Here is a 17261-nt window from a genome sequence, read left to right as displayed (position 1 = left end):
TACCGATCTTATCACAATGTAATTTTTATTTTGGGTTTTAAATACTGACACTTAATTTAATACTGTATTTTAATAAATTTTCGAGCCAATATAAAATATTAATTCACCTCCAAATATTTTAATTTTAACTTATTTTTATAATTTCAATTCTGTGTTTAATGAAAACAAATTAATTTTTGTATTATTGCTTAAATGTTTTTCGAATCTTTCTCAATCTACAGTAAGAAATCATTTGATATTTGAATTTACTTTTTAATTGTTTAAAATTGTTTCTTACTCTGGATCAGGCAAAATCCAAAAATTTAAAAGATAGATAAAAATTTATTATTGCAGTCAAAACTGAAAAATGAATATAAATTAAAATTTACTATTAGGAAGTTTTTTTTATTCTAAAACAAAGCATAAATCTAAAAACGAAGAGACGTGTTAATAATTAATATCGACTAGAATTCCATTGAAATATATAAATAACAATAATTATTTTATATACTCGTACATCAAATAATTAAAATAATAACGTTCATTTAGAGTAAATAAAAATAATACTGTCGTCTTTGAAAGGATAATTTATTTCCAATCACAGTTCTTATAAGGTTTGTTTGAAAATTATATAAAATTTTAAATTTTAAATATGAAATAAGATCATGTAGAATAAAAACCGTTCCTTTCTATATAATTTTTTAAAAGTAAAATCGAAACTTGGTAAATGTATTCCACTGTAATAATTTATTAAAAAAAAAATTGTAAATAGTTAAAAAATAATCAGCAAACATGTAATTATTATTATCCATTATGCTAAAAAAATCTTCAATCATTTCTAAAACAATATTGAGTACTATATATTTAAAAATAATACTAAAAGTAATAAATATTGTATAGTTATATTTTAAGTAAGAATAGTTTATAATTGAATAGTCTGAACTTTGGCACGTCGAGTGTTTAACTAAACATGAGATTCCATTACTAGTTATTCTAAGCTTTTAACTAATATGATTAGTATATATCAGTTTTTTTCAATCTTTAATGAGAATATTTTTAAATGAAATTGATGAATTTAAGTTAATAATGCTTCGAAAATGATATGGTTACTCTTATTTTAATAAGATTAAATCTATGGAAATTACATATAATGATGATGTATTCAAATTTAGTTTTCATAATATTAAAATAAATAAAAATATATTTTTATTCATATAAGTATTTTAGTATATTCTTGTGTATAAAGATATTTTCATATCACTATTTTAGCATATGCATTTGTGTAAGTATAGAGTAAAACTGTGAGGAGTAAATATATATATATTTTTGCCATTAATTGTATTTTTTCTTCTGTATTGAGTAATTATCAAGTTTCATTTTTGCTGTCAGTCATTTTTGTGTAAATTTTTATTTAAATTCATTCAAATAACAGAAATTTAATCCAACCTTTTTTTTTTTATTAAAAATAAATAAATAAAATATTCATTCCATATCTTTATACTATTCATTCATTCTCAAAAATAATTATCATCTTCAGAGCTTTACTACTATAATACAGTATTAATATTTGTACATTTCCAGAACTAACAAATAGCAATTATGAAAGTTTACAAAATTTGGCACTCTTCTAATAAGTTCAAATAAATAAATAAATAAGACTGTTATCAAAGTACCACAAGTCCTCACTTAATGTTGTTGATAGTTTCTTGGAAACTGAAGTGATAAAATGCACAATGAAACCAATTTTACCATAGACTAATTGATATAAATAAGATAAAATTTGGTTAATATTGTTCTAATTGGATCATGTTTGCAAACTCGTGCATTTATTTTCCACTCCATAGAATCAATTTTACTGTTTATAAAGAAAATCTAACGATGATTATTGTAAATGATTACAAATGTAGCTTTCCTCAATGATGTTGTAAACAACATTTAAATGAGGACTTGTTGAATATTTATTTATTTTTTTGATTTTAGATAATAACACTATTTTCCACTACTAGAATAAATCATTACTTGAACACAAACAATTTTCATGATTTAAATATGTATGCATTAATAAATGCAAAATAATTTTATATTTTGCATCTTTTTCTTAAGTATACAATTCAATATATAGACTAAATATACATGACTAAACATTTATGGTTAGTCGGTGATAATTCTAAAAATTTCAAATTCCGAACTTAAATTATCATTTTTAAAGTGGAGATTTTTAAGTAAGTTTATTTTGAATCACACTAATCAATATAAAATAATATCAATTCTATAAACTGTGTTAAATTTATGAAGTACCTTTCTTTTAAACAAACTTTGAGTGGAAAAAGTATGTTAGAAAAAATGATATGGATTCTAAAAATATAAGGTCAAGATAAGAAAACAGACAGAAACTAGAACCAGTAATGAAGAAAGCAACATTAGCAGATTATGCAATGAAAAATAAAGTCAAATACTCAGCTTAAAGATGTCAAATGTTTTTCCATCGTGAGATAAAAAAATTATAGAAATGGTGGCACTGGGAATCAATGAATCATCACAAAATCTTCAAACAAGTGGGCAAATATTTGAGAAGAGTATCAAGAATATAATTAAATAAAAAGGATGAAGATTCATCCTTCAGTACGAGGAAAGACTGCACAAAAACAATCATTAAAGATATATTAGCATATTATAATATTGTTCATATTTATATAATGATTATTATGGTAATGAAAAATGTTTGACACAATTAATAAATATAGAAATATTCAAATATAATATGGACTTTGAGAATGGATGAATAGTCTTGAAGGCACCTAGAACAAAATAAATTTTTTGCTCATTCAAGTACTGTATTTAAAACAAAATGAAAATAATTTGAAAAATTAATCAAAGCAAAATCACAACAAATCAAATACAATTTGTATTTTCTATAAGTACATTTCATAGAATTTAATATATTTTTACGAATCTTATGAAATAAATTATAGAAAATAATAATAAACAGAAATTAGGTACATTTTGAATCTAAGTAATAGTTTAAAAAGGATTTTATCAATTTTGTGCTTTTATTAAGTCTAATTTTTGGTATCTCTTGATTTTCCAAGTGTAAATCAATGATTTGGTGATATTATTTTTAAAAAATTTAATATTAAATATTCAATAAGAGTATAATAATCTTAAAGTTACATAGTACAAATCTGATGTTTGACAAATACAGAATTCAATAAGGCATTTTCAAAGATAAATTCTCTTAAAATTTTACTTAATATTTCAGAGAATCATCTTATTGTTTTCAAAATCTTTCGTGTATAAATATATATTTTATGATACTGTGTAACATTTACTTTAAAAATAAGAGTGATCATATCATTTTGGCTGCATCTCAAAAATGTCTTACAATAAAAATGCAATTTCAGGTTCCTTTTCAAAATTACTATTATATTTAAATTTATAAATCCTTAAATAATAATCATTTTCAAATTATACTCTAGTAAAATCATGAAATTATATTTTGAAATCAAATATAGACATTACCTATATTTACCTAATGAAAATAATTAAATTAATTTAATAATGTGCAGAAATATTTTTTGTTAAAATATTCATACGTTACTTTTCTAAAAAAATTGCAAACTGTAACCTTTTATGCAGATTTAATTATAACAAAACAAATTTCATTATTTGTTTTTACAACTATTTAATAATGTAAATATCAATCATGGAACTGTAATTGCTCATATTTTAACAGTTCATTAAAAATAAAACGGTTAATCTCTATTCTTTGGTTAGCTTTTATAGTACTTGTAAATGAGTCAAAATTCTTTCTTCGAAGTGATGACTAGTCGACTTTGGCTTTATTCAATACCGTATTGTTTGTACATTTATTTGATTCGTTTTCCTCCTTTTCGGCGTTGGTGGATACTTTATGTTGAAGATAGGATTCAGACAAATATAATTCAAATTCTTCTGAAACAGGAGGGAGCACACATCTGTCAAGATTTTGGATAATATTTAAAACTAAAAATGCTCACTGCTTTATGAATCAAATGCTTATCCTTAATAGGACAAACTCATTAAAATGAAGTTTAAAGGAGGTTATTTTATTTGTGATACCATCCTATATAATTTTTTAATTATAAGTATATATTAAAAAATCCTTAAATACTTTTCAAACATTTCTATTTTTCTTTCTATAAAGTTTCTTAAAAAAAAATATGACAAATATTGAATTAAGTATTTTTAAATGTGATGTCATATTTTTATTTTAATGTGCTATTTTTCGTGAAATAAAACAAAATATTAATAAATATGTAAAAAAATATATCATCTTATAAGTTGAAATATGTTGCAAAATTAAAGCTAAACAATTACCAAATTAGATTGGGCTGCGTTACTACTACTAATTATTAAATCCCGAGTAATTTGGCACTAAAGGTAGGTGTTAGGCACCACCTCCTATTAAATTTAATAATTATAATTAAATTAATGATATTATTAATATTTATATTAATAATATCATTTAATATATATATATTATAATATATATTAATAATATATATATTATTAATATTTAATAAATAATTTAGAAAATTCTGGAAGAAAAGAATCGGCCTAGAGTGGGATTCAAACCCCCAATTGCCACTTACACTACCCACATCTTTCATCTTTACTAAATTATTTAATAAATATTAATTTAGTTATTAAATTTAATAAGAGATGGTGCCTTATGCCCACCTCTACTGCCAAATTACTTGGGATTTAATAATTATTAATAGTGGTAATGTAGCCCGATTTAATCCAGTAATTGTCTGGCTTTAATATAATTTATTTACGTGAAATTTGCTTCTTAAATCAACTCTAAAAACTAAACCTTGTGAAAGACTGTAATGATTATTTCTGACAAAATAGTTGTATCGTATTAACAAAAACTTAAAATATTTGAAAAAAATGATTTATGAATTTTTAATTGCCATATGAAAAGTCAAGATTATACAAATGAATGTTAAATTCAATAACACTTCACAGATATTTTTGAATTCTTTGAGCTGATATTATTTATTATAGCTAGAAGAGAAAATGAAAGCTTTCTCTAATTAATAATTAGAGAAAGCTTTCATTAATTAAGAAGCTTCATTTACATTTACAGTATCCTTACTTGATACCGTTTTTGGTTAATGTTACCTATGGTTCCAAAATGACAACTCATCTCTGATTCTAGCAAATAGAAGAAAGGAAACAGTGGGGACGCACATTCTAACCTAACCATAATAATTTTGTTGGTATCATAATTATTAGAATAGGTTAGAACGTGCATCCCCACTGCTTCCTTTCTTCTATTTGCTGGAATCAGAGATGAGTCGCCATTTTGGAACCATAGGTAACATTAACCCAGTTTTTAAATCCATAAGAAACCCAAAGCTGGAACAATAATCAACACCTCAAATAAAACCTATGTACTTACTCCAGCATATGATTCAATAAATGCACAAATGTTTTTGGCCCCATTTAGGGCCTTTGTCAGTTAGTATAGCTATTTCATTAAACTCAATCAAATTTGTAAAAATTTAAAAAAACTTCTCAGATAGCATTCATTCTTCAACCTGAAACACCTAAGACCTGACCATGAAGACTGTTATAATATCAAACTGAACACAACAGGAGATGGCTAATGAATAATAATATCACTCTCATTAGAGCAGACAAATGTAAGACAATAATTGTTATGAAAAGATTGACATATGTCTCATTGCTTCCTAAACACATCAATGACATTCATTGTCAAGTTGCTAACAACAATTTCCTTGTGAAACTCCAAAGATTCAATCATATGGGCATTGCTGCAATTCTGGGTGTCAAAAATACAATGGTCAGCTTCCTGGATATCCCAAGGATATTTTTGTTTGAAAAGGTGCACAAACTGAACCAGCAATTATGCCTGTTATTGATAAAGCCAGATCCCCAATGTTCCTTATAGAAAGAAAAATCCATCACCTGGCTGACCACCTCAAATGGTACATCTACACGATAACTAACTCCATTGATATTATCTCCAAATTGCATGACATTACACTAACTGGTAAAAAACACATTATGGTACTTGACTTTAAATCGATGATCCCATCTATTTGTCTTGAGCCCTGTTTTTTGTGCATTATGGGATTTCCTCTTTCTAACATACAAAATGCATGAAAGTTTCACAAACAAATTATTGAGCTACACACTTGTGTTATACTTTATTTTTCTCCTTTGACAAACAAGTTTACATCTGAAAGCATGGGTATTAAGCCCTCTTTCTGGTGATTTATGTGAATTGGTTCTTCAACTTTTAAAGGGGCAGACCCTGAAAAGCCAAACCTAACATCCAAAACATTTTGGATGTTTTCAACAATGATTACGGCATGACTCTTAACTTAGTATAATATAACAACACAAGGGCACACTTTCTAGACATTGCTATTCAGCTTTCAAATGACAAGGTAACAACTCACACTTATCATAAACCCACTCACCAGTTTTTCTTTATACCATCCAACTTGTCTGATCCTCTGTACTATAAAACCATGGCCTTTAGGGCCCTAGTAAATTAAAATGAATTACACACATTGCATTATCACATGAATACAATCCTTCTCTTATTACTGCACTCAGGCCTGCCGTAAGCAGGCGCGCAAGGCGTGCACCGCACGCAGGCGGCACATTCAGGGGGTGGCAAATTGGTATTGCTGGCAAGCTCAGCGTAGATAGTTGTAGTTAAACAGGGGCAACATAATCGATATTGCACACGGGCGCTCAAACAGCTAGCGGCGCTGCTGACTGCACTCACATGAATTTATGAGTGTGGAACAGCCAATGAGGCACCAACAAATAGGAAGATTACAAATCATGCCATCCTTAATTATGATCATCTACTCCACTGGCTGTGTACCAAAATAGCAAGATTCAAAACTAGCTCTTGGGTATAAAAGAAGCCCACTGTATTATGATTGTTAACTAATGATAAAGATGCTGTAGATGATGAATGGGCCCTGTGTGTATCAAATCCCTTTAAATGATGGCAAGTTCAACAGGCATCTCATTTATATTGGCTCCACATATAGATCCCACGGGGCTAGGATTTGCAATCATGAGTATGACATCTCCAAAAACAGATGTGTCACTATGCTGGCCCAATTCACCTAAGAGCCAGGTATCCCCACATTGGTGAGATGCTAAACCATATAAAAGATCTTGGATCATTATGCACTTCAGATGGCTGAAGCAATAGAGGTTATGGTTTCAGATACAAGCATTAACAGTGATAACTAGTGTGATAACCACAAGCATGGCAGTATATTCTTTTATCATCCTTAAGCCTTAAGAGAATTTTATGTGATTTTACATTAAGTAAATTTTTGTTTTGATCTCCAGTAATTTTGAATATGCATCCCAACCTGTACGAAAACATTCCTTTTAAATTACATCACACCATCAATGGAATGTTCTTGTAGAACACTAAGAACATTTTTAACTTTACAAATTTTGTAGAGTTTGATAGAATGGCTGTACTACCTGAAAAGGTTCCTAAATCAGGCTGAAAAGCTTTGTGTGTTTATTGAGTCATGTGCATGTAAGTACTGAAGCTTCCTTTTAGGTAATTTTTATATCTAATTATTTAAAAAAATTCTAAATACAGTAGTGACAATTATCTGAAAGACATTTCATACATCTGGAATTAGTGCTCTTTGAAGTTTTTAAACATTAACAAATTGTTCATGGTCTTCTATACCTCTGCTATAGAGCTACCTTGTCAATTTTAATTTTACTATTATTTTTATTTTGAATTCAAAGTTTCATCAGTTCTTTGTAGATTCCAATGAAAAAATTGTCTACTTTATTAAAAGTAAGTACAAGTTTTTAATTATTTCCAATCATCCATATCAACTCAGTTACAGAATCCTACCGGGATAAAATCCTGTCATCCTAGTTTCCTACTAAAGGAAAAAATATACCGTATTTTACGGACTATAAGACGCACCTTAATTTTTAAACAATTTTTTAAAAAATAATACGTATAAGACGCACCTGAATTTTGGAGGCAATTTTTTGAAGAAAAAAGTGCGTCTTATAGTCCGTAAAATACAGTATATAGTGTGTTCACTAACACTTATCCAGGTGCAAAAGAATTCTTTTTAGCATTGCATGAGTGTATGCATAGTCTGTGTTACATTAATTCTACAGCAATGTTTACAATAAAATAAATTAATTTGTTCAAAAAATAAAAATAATTAGTTTTATTTTGTAGTAGTATATATGTTAAAAATATCTTGGTCTTGGTGTAGCTGGAAAGCACTTTTGGAATCTATTTGCTGCTTTAGGTGCATTTTATCTCATTTCTTCATAATATATAATCATTTCACAGTATGAATATAAAACAATGCTGCAAAATTGCTCTACCAATTAGTAGACTGCATGACATTGGCTCTATTATACGCACTATGCATCACCACTTGACTTGTAAAGATCACATTTTTAATTTCCATTTTGTTCTTAGGTTTGAGAAATTTATGTATTGCCATAAAACTTCCATGTGATTTATACATAGTTCTTTTTGAATAAATTAATTTATTTTTAGTATAAACAGTACAGAGAAATTAAGGCATCATAAACTATGAATATACTCATGAAATGCTGAAAAAATGTCCTTTATACCATGATAAATGTTAAAATGAACATCCTATATTTTTTCTTTGATAGGAAACTATGATGGCAGGATCTTGTCTTAGGAGGAATTTATCTAATAAGATTCTGTCTTGGTTGGATTTTGTCTGATTGAATTTTGCAATGACATTATTCTTATGCATTAAATTTCCATGCCTTAATTTTATCATCATCAAAATAAAATTAAAATTAATATTTTTGCTTTATTTAAGGTATTTATCATTTTACTCTACCAAGTGTGGTCATTTAACCAAAAAACTTGCTAATCCAAAAGTGTCCTGTTACAATGATTTTGGATAATTGACACTACTGTGTTTTAATGTTTACATCAGACTATTTCCATATTTGTAAATTATAATTTAAAACTTACTATAAACAATAAAAGCAAAATCCTAAACTGTTATCTTCACATTACAGTATTATATATTTTATAAAACAAAACAAACAATTTAAAATTACTTTGGGAATGTATTATTTATTTTCTCTTTTAGATCAAAATCATAAATTTTTTTTATTATAAATAATATTTTCATATTACTAAATTTAAAAAAAAACTACTTACATTATCACAAATGGGAAAATTTTTCAGAATATTTTTAATAATATATTATTATTATTATTATTATTATTATTATTTTACAAAATTCTTCTTAACTATTATTAAAAAAAAGTGTGTCCATGATATTCAGATATTCATTTTATGAACTTAAATATATGTATTTTAATCAAATATGTTTGTTTAATTAAAAATAATTGAGTTACATTAAGATAACTTATTGTGAATTATTTGATGCTGATAATAATTAGATTTGTAGTTACATTTTTTATTAATTATATAACTTCATTAGTTAGTTCAAATTTTTAATGTTTTTGTAATATAAATATAATAATATTATTATATTTTTTTGTACATTTTATTTCATCTTTTTTGTTTAAATTATTGTTAATATTTAATTTTTAAAATTTCTTTGTTATACTTTTTGAAATTTTAATTTTTTGAATTCTATTAAGAATTAAAAAAATCCAGAATGAAATATTTACTAAAGAAGACAAGTACAGGTAGGCCTCCTACAACGCGGTAGATACGTTCCTTGAAAATACCGCGTTGTGGGAAATCACGTTATAAGAGACACCAACTTAATACAAAAACTGGGATTCAGTTCTAAAAAGAGAAAAACTGCCTTTTATGGTGTAACATTTTCATCATTTTTTAAAATTTATGTACATAAAAAGCTTAAATAAAATTCGACATCGTATAAAAACTAAAAAGATTATGATTTCAAGTCAAAATCAAAAAGAAACATAATGTTATGCTCACAAATTCAGTCCAAATCGTCACTTATTACAGTTGTTCGAGAATGTTTGACTGGCCTTATTTCAAGATCTGAGCTTGTTTCATCAAGTTCCACTGCACTTATGTGATCCGTTGCAATTTTTCTGTTATGTGAAAGATAATTCGTTTCTAAATACCCTAAACCGCGTTGTACGAAAATTTCCGCATTGTAGGAGGCCTACCTGTACTAAATTGTAGTCTTACATCTTTTCTGACTATAAAAACAAAATTAAGTCATAGCAAAGCTAATATTTTATTCTATTTATAATAGTTATTATATTATTGTATTAATTTAATAATAATAATAAATTAATATTTCAAAACATTAAAAATTTAAACTAACAAATGAAACTATGTAATTAATAAAAATTGTTACCACAAATCTAATTACTATCAACATCAAATAATTCACAATAATTTGAAAACTAAAATTGTAAAAGTTCTATTGATAATTATTTTTATTATAAAGAACATCAATAATTTATCATAATCTAATTCAATTATTTTTAATTAAATAAACATAATTGTTAGAAAATTATTTATAAACTATCTTTATTATAATAACTAAGAAATTTCAAATGAGGAGAAATTATATTTTATCATAAAAATTACATTAATTTAATTATGACATTCATGTTTTAAAAACTAATACATAATTCCTATAAAAATGCACAAAATTAATATCAATATCAAGATACAATTTTTTATTATTTGAAAATTACGGTAAATTTATTATATCTTAATTTAATACATATATATTTAAAATGAAATGTAACATGCAAAGTATAAAAATCATTTTACATTTATATTTACAGTTTTAAAAAATTCAGTAGTCCATTACCTTTACATGCTTAAAAATGAAAGAAGTGAATGTGAATTAAAAAGAAAAAATTTATATTATTTTTCAAAATTTAAATAAAAATTAAACATTTTAATATAACTTAATAGTGTAGGACTCACATTTGATTAATTAAGCAGTGGCTGTGCAAAATAGCAAGCAAACTTTAAACTAATATTTCATAATAATTTAATAAATATTTTATTTTCTAATCAGTATTATACTTGCAAAATTATTATGATTACATTACTTCTTATTTTTTATACAAATATAAATATAAAAATTATATTTAAAAATTTAATTATATAAAGGTAATTAAACATTGATTTAAAAATTTTGTTTTAATCTGAATTATGCTGATTTGTGATTACAGTCGACTCCGCATAAGTCGACACCTGGATAACTCGTCACTGGTCGGTTACGTAGTAAATTTTTTGTGGTCCCGGCCGACTTACATAGGCATTAATGTTATTAACCTTCTAAAAAACTCGGTTTACTCGACATCGTTTAACTCGTCACCACTGGATAAATCAACATACTTTTTCTGTTTCACACTTTTTAGAATTCTGATAAGTCGACTCCCCTGCTGAAAAATGAGTTCACTCCACACAGCTTATTGTACAGTGTGAACTCATTTTTTCAGGAGGGGCATCAACTTATCAGACGTCAAAAAAGTGTGAAACAGAAAAAGTATGTTGATTTATCCAGTGGTGACGAGTTAAACGATGTCAAGTAAACCAAGTTTTTTAACATTAATAACGTTATTGCCTATGTAAGTCGGCCGGGACCACAGAAAGCTGACTAATTAACCTACAGTGACGAGTTATCCGGGTGTCGACTTATGCGAAGTCGATTGTATTTCATTCCATAATATATTATTTTGAATTTCAATTTTTATAAGGTTATAAATTGATAATGTTTTTTATTATTTATCAAAATTATATATTGCAAATGCAAATTATAACCTGAACTTAATAATTATCAAAATATAGTCAATTGACTATTGTCAAGCTTTGTAATGTAAAATAAATTTTTCTTTGCAATATTTGGTAAATTATTAAAAAATGGAATAATTTAAACTTTATTTTCATGGATAAGGTTGACTGTATTCAAAGATTTTCAGATTAAAACAATTATTTTAGTTTTTCTTCCAATTTATTGAATGAACCATAAGTTAGACACCATAAGAATATGTATGAAATTGCAAATTTAAAATTTTCTAATAAATGAATATAACGAAGTTTTGTTGAATGGTCCTGATTAATAGATTTTATAATCTTAATTGAGGAAATTTTAAATTTTGAAACAAAAATCAAAGAACACCAGTATGATGCCAGGAAGTGGTGCAATTCTGCAGCTCTTTTTGCATTTGAAATTTCAAAGGACAATGTCATGTTCTGTGATGAAGTAAGTATAAACATGTCAATTGAAGATCCTATCACTCGCAAACAGTCTAAAACCATTGAACTTTATAAATGCAGCATAGAAGGTAACTGCATAAATCATTTTGATACCAATGAATTAGCAAACATATGGAGGATGTATTGCTATCATAAAGTCCCCAATGGTGACAATCTTTATGCAAAAGACATTATTTCAAGATATTTGTTCAATGCAAATTGTTACTATTTACTTTATTACCAATTATAATACTTTAAATTTTACAGTTTATTAAGCTGCAATTTCAAAAAATTGTAGACCTATAAATTCCCACTGTTGTCTGTCTGTCTTAATCTTGAGAATGCAGTTAGATAGATGAAATTCAAAACCAGATATGGAAAGCTTAGGGGCAGGAGACCCCAATTAATGTAAATGAACTTCCAATGCAAACCAGAAGTCATGTTGTTTCAATTCAAAAATTTACCCCTGTAAGGAGTTAGAAGACTGCATGACTCTGTTGCTAACAAAAAAAGTAACAAGGAGCAAGCCACTACTAATTTGTGGTAAAGAGCATATATTTTAAATTAAATAAATTTAAAAAATATGAATAAAAATTGCAGTCGGGCATTGTGATAGTCTCACAATAAATAATTGCTCGTTTTTTGATTAATTTTATGTTTGGTAACTTTATATTTAAATGTTAAACATAATGTGACATTGTACATTGCAATGTTCCATTTCATTTATGTTTTGAAGTTAGAACCTGAAGAAGACTCAATAAAAGCAGATGAATACATTTGTTACAATGAAATACTTTGCTAGATTCGCTTGTAATACCATATGAAGTTTGTGCAGCAATTTTGCAAGAACTTGTAAACAATTTTAAATAAATCCATAAGAATGGAACAAAATTATAGAACATTTTATAATGTTGAGATATCATTTCAGAAAAATTGAAGTAATTTTTCTGTATGTTGAGAAAAACTTTAAATAAATACAATTATTTAGTTTTGCTAAATGATTGTTTTGTTTTATTATATTCTATGGTGTGAAAATTATGATTTATTTTAAATATATAATGTATTCAAAATTTAATTAGTTAATGAAATAAATATTGAAAAACTAGTTAAAGTTCATAAAATTATTTACAAAAAAACCAATTGTATTACTATTTGATTATAATAAGTAAAATAATATATAGTTTTAATAACTAGCTTACTGAATGAAACTGTTCCTTTGTGCTCAGGATCTAACTTATGGAAGACTGAAGTTGCAGCTGTTTTTGTTAAACCCAACATTAACCATGCAAATGAACAAAATGACTGAAGATCTATTAAATCATCTCTAGAGCAAAACATCTGAAATTTTCAAATTAAAGAAATAAAAACTTGTTTAAAACATTACTTTTTATAATTATAATTAACTTTATATTTTTTTTAATTATAAAATTTACTAAAATAAATATTTTATGACTTTAATGTACCTTAAAAGCTTGATCTGCTCTTTCTAATATGCTTGTATTAAAATCTAGCATTAAGAGACATGCAATATATATTCTTACATCAATCTTTCCTTCATTTGCCTAAATAAGAAAATGAAAATTTAATATACTCCAAATAATAATTCTTTCATATTATCAATTCTTTGAAAACTAATATAATTTTTAAAATATTCTGCACATACAGCAATAATTTCTTAAATTAAAAATTTTATAATAATCACAAAAACAGATGTTAATAAATTAACTTTTATGTAAACATATAAAGCTTGTCAAACATAATTGCATAAGTACCGTATTTACTTGGGTATAACATGATCTTGCATATAGGATGGAGTGTGACTTTAGAGATAAAAATAAAGAAAATTAGATTTATTAATACAATTCTAATTTTATTTCCTTTAATCACAAATAAAATATTATCAAATGCATGTATTAAGGCAAACGTGGTTGTTTGCCTTAATACGTGATGAATGGAAAACAAAACCAAAACATTATAATGCGCATGAACAGAATAAGCTTATTTTTAATGATTCAGAATGTGCTAACATTCATTAAAAATAACAATTTAACTAATATTAAATAATAATTAAATAATCATTGCTAAATAACCCGTATTTCATTAATTATTTTATAAATAACGAGGAACTATTTTCTGCGGATGAATGAGATGCAATATTGTTTTTAATTGATGGACATAAGATTAAACCAATGAACTAAGGGGGGGTATGTCTTAATTTGTTTACAGTAGGTGCCAACTTACAATAAATAAATTATAGACCTATAATAACAGAATGAACTACATATGGTCCACAGAAATTATTGCAAAAATGCAAAGAATCCTTTGCTCATGCATATAGGATGACCTAGATTTTTGAAAAGTGAAAATGAATGAAAACCTAGTCTTATATGCAAATAAATATGGCATATTATATTGTATTAATAAATACAGTTATTTATAAATATAAGCAGCATTACAGAAATTAATAAAATACATTAAACCACTGTACTAAAATTTAATTTATAAATAAAAAGATATTTTTAACATCACTTTTGGAATTTAAATTTTATTCTATTATTGTATTATTTAAGCAAAAACATAAAATGCAGTCTTAAAAAAAATCACTTATTACTATTGCAGAGTTAATAATTTATCAATTAATTTAAATAGATTTATCAAAAATATAATGTGTTGAGATTCAAATCTTATTCTTGCCAAGTGATATAGTACATCCCCTGTGTTTTAGACCCTTGGGTTACACTAAGGACAGCAATAAATTGAACTAAGTGGTTTTATGTATGCCTTGTGCCTTTGTTTGTATATACTTTAAGTTATTAAACAACATAATGTCATAATTAAAACACTTTTACCACTAGCATGTTAATTTACAAAACTAGTATCAATAGCTTCAAATAATATATTTTAAGATTATAAAATAATAAATCATATGACAAATTAAAGGAAAAAAAATGAAAAACAAGGTAATTTAATTTTAAGTAATAATAAAATAAACCAACAATACAAATATCATTGATTATAATAATTACTCATCGATAGAATAATTTTAAATGCAGTAAAAACTGTAAAAGCCAGAATGTGAATAGGTCAGAAACCAGGATGGAAACTTTGAATATTTTTAAGTAAAACAATTATTACGTTAACCTAACAAATGTTCTCTGAAAGCTAAAACCTGTGAGACATTGACAGAAAGGTAGAAATTGTGCTATTGCAACCCAAATATGGGAAACTATAGACACAAAAGCCAGAAATTTGGGGACTCTGTATTTCTGCTTCAGCACAGTGCAATTTATCAGAAAATAAATCATTTTTTTTAGATGTAAAAAAAAAACACTTATGTTCTCAGTCTTTTGTTTTCTTTTGCATTATTTTGAGCTTTAATTTTTTCCATGAAACTGATGATATAAACCTTCACAAAATTTTTGGGATTGACAAACTAAAGAAGACAATGATGGATATGGTAAAGAAGACCAATTAATGTAAAAGCCTAAGCCCCATTTTTTTTTAATTTTTTCTTTCCCAGTGGGCACTAAGAGGGTCTTTTTAGAAAGCCCACCCTGGGTTTGGTTAGGCTCACAATAGGGCAACTAAGTGGTGAGAGATAGGACCCAACATATCTACCACCCAGAAAATTCCTGGGGTTTTTTTTTTTTTTTGATCCACCTAAATTCAATCCAGGGTCCCTAGAGTGGTAGGCTACCACCTTAACTGCTTGATCAACCAGCCATCAGCAGAGTCTTTATATCTAAGTTTTCAGCTACATAAAGGTTTCAAAAGAATTTGGAAAAGATAAAAAAAACTAAAACTCAAGTGTATGGCAATGAATGCATTCACAATAGGCTAATACCCTGCCTAAAAAATACCACTGATCAAGGCTATGTCATCTGGCAAGACATGCTCACAGTTTATTAGGCTCATAACTAGAGGATTTGATCCCAGGATCCTGACCACTTTTCAGTCCAAAAATTTTCGGGATTAAGTTTTCCTGATCCTGGGATTTTCGGGATTGACATCATTTTAAAAAAGTTGCAAAACAGACTGCATGAAGTTCCAGTGCCCTTAACAGAATTGCTTGCCTATCATTTTAATATAAAATACAAGTTTTATTCCAAGCAAGCAGCACAAATTTACCTAGCGGGCTTGCGATACTTGCTTGGAATAAAACTTGTATTTTGAACTAAAATGATAGGCAAGCAGTTCTCACTAGGTTACCTGGTAATATACTTCATTTTTGTATTTTTGAATTTTCACGGGTGCCAATCAATTTTCTGGCACAGTTGAGAGCACTGTACACCAGAGGTCATGAACCACTCAAAACACAATTTTAATTCACAGATCTTTATTTATTTGCATTTCAAATCAGAGTTTGTACCGATCTTTCCTCAGTATAGGTGTACTCTGACAATTTTGATTTTTTTCTTAATAACCTTATATCAATCACAATAACTATAACCTTTAATATAACCTATAATCTTACATCAATGTAAGGTTTGTACCTTAGTAACCTTACATCAATGTAAGGTTACTAAGGTACAAACTCTGATCCAAAATGCAAATAAATAAAGATCTGCAAATTAAAATTGTCTTCCAAGTGGTTCTTGACCTCTGGTGAATGTTGGATTGGAAGGACATAACAAATTTGTTTATTTGCCTACAAACCCCTTTTTGGCGGTTACAAATATAAAAAAACTTACATTAAAATAAATAATGAATTTTAAACAATTTTGAAATTTGTGCAGATTTTTATGATACACACTTACATGAAATCTTTATAATATGTGCAGACATCATCTGTTACAAATGCAATTTGAATAAATATATGTAAATCATCTTATATATATATATATATATATATGTAAATGTTAACCTTTCAGCAGTGGGAGAGTCAGGTATGGTTCTATCCCTTAGTAGTGGAGAATATACCCGAAAAATTTTTAAAGTATTTTTTCACGCAATTTTTCTCATTTCCGTTTTAGAAAAAGTATTTGTAAACAGTTACGTCTAGTAAAGAAAAGTCTTTTTTTATTGTTAC

At 26.5% G+C, this 17261-nt stretch overlaps 1 protein-coding gene across 6 annotated transcripts in view; it reads right to left on the bottom strand.

Moving 5' to 3' along the window:
- Window positions 1–3543: 3543 nt before the first annotated feature.
- The window catches only part of LPCAT (lysophosphatidylcholine acyltransferase), a 74672-nt gene continuing 60954 nt past the window's right edge, over window positions 3544–17261 (bottom strand). For 3 of the 6 annotated variants that reach the window (XM_067276260.1, XM_067276258.1, XM_067276259.1), the window contains 3 exons: window positions 13696–13794; window positions 13432–13570; window positions 3545–3953 (listed from right to left, as the gene is read on the bottom strand). In XM_067276260.1, the coding sequence (XP_067132361.1) occupies window positions 3823–3953; window positions 13432–13570; window positions 13696–13794 (369 nt within the window). In that variant the 3' untranslated portion in view covers window positions 3545–3822. Of the gene's footprint in view, window positions 3954–13431; window positions 13571–13695; window positions 13795–17261 lie in introns of all 6 variants that reach the window. The other 3 variants (XM_067276264.1, XM_067276262.1, XM_067276261.1) reach the window with 3 other exon arrangements.

The sequence above is a fragment of the Centruroides vittatus genome, unplaced genomic scaffold (assembly GCF_030686945.1).
Source record: "Centruroides vittatus isolate TY-2023 unplaced genomic scaffold, ASM3068694v2 contig_680, whole genome shotgun sequence".
Taxonomy (NCBI): Eukaryota; Metazoa; Arthropoda; class Arachnida; order Scorpiones; family Buthidae; genus Centruroides; species Centruroides vittatus.
Note: the sequence above shows the minus strand (reverse complement) of the source record. Positions and strands in the feature narration are given on the sequence as shown.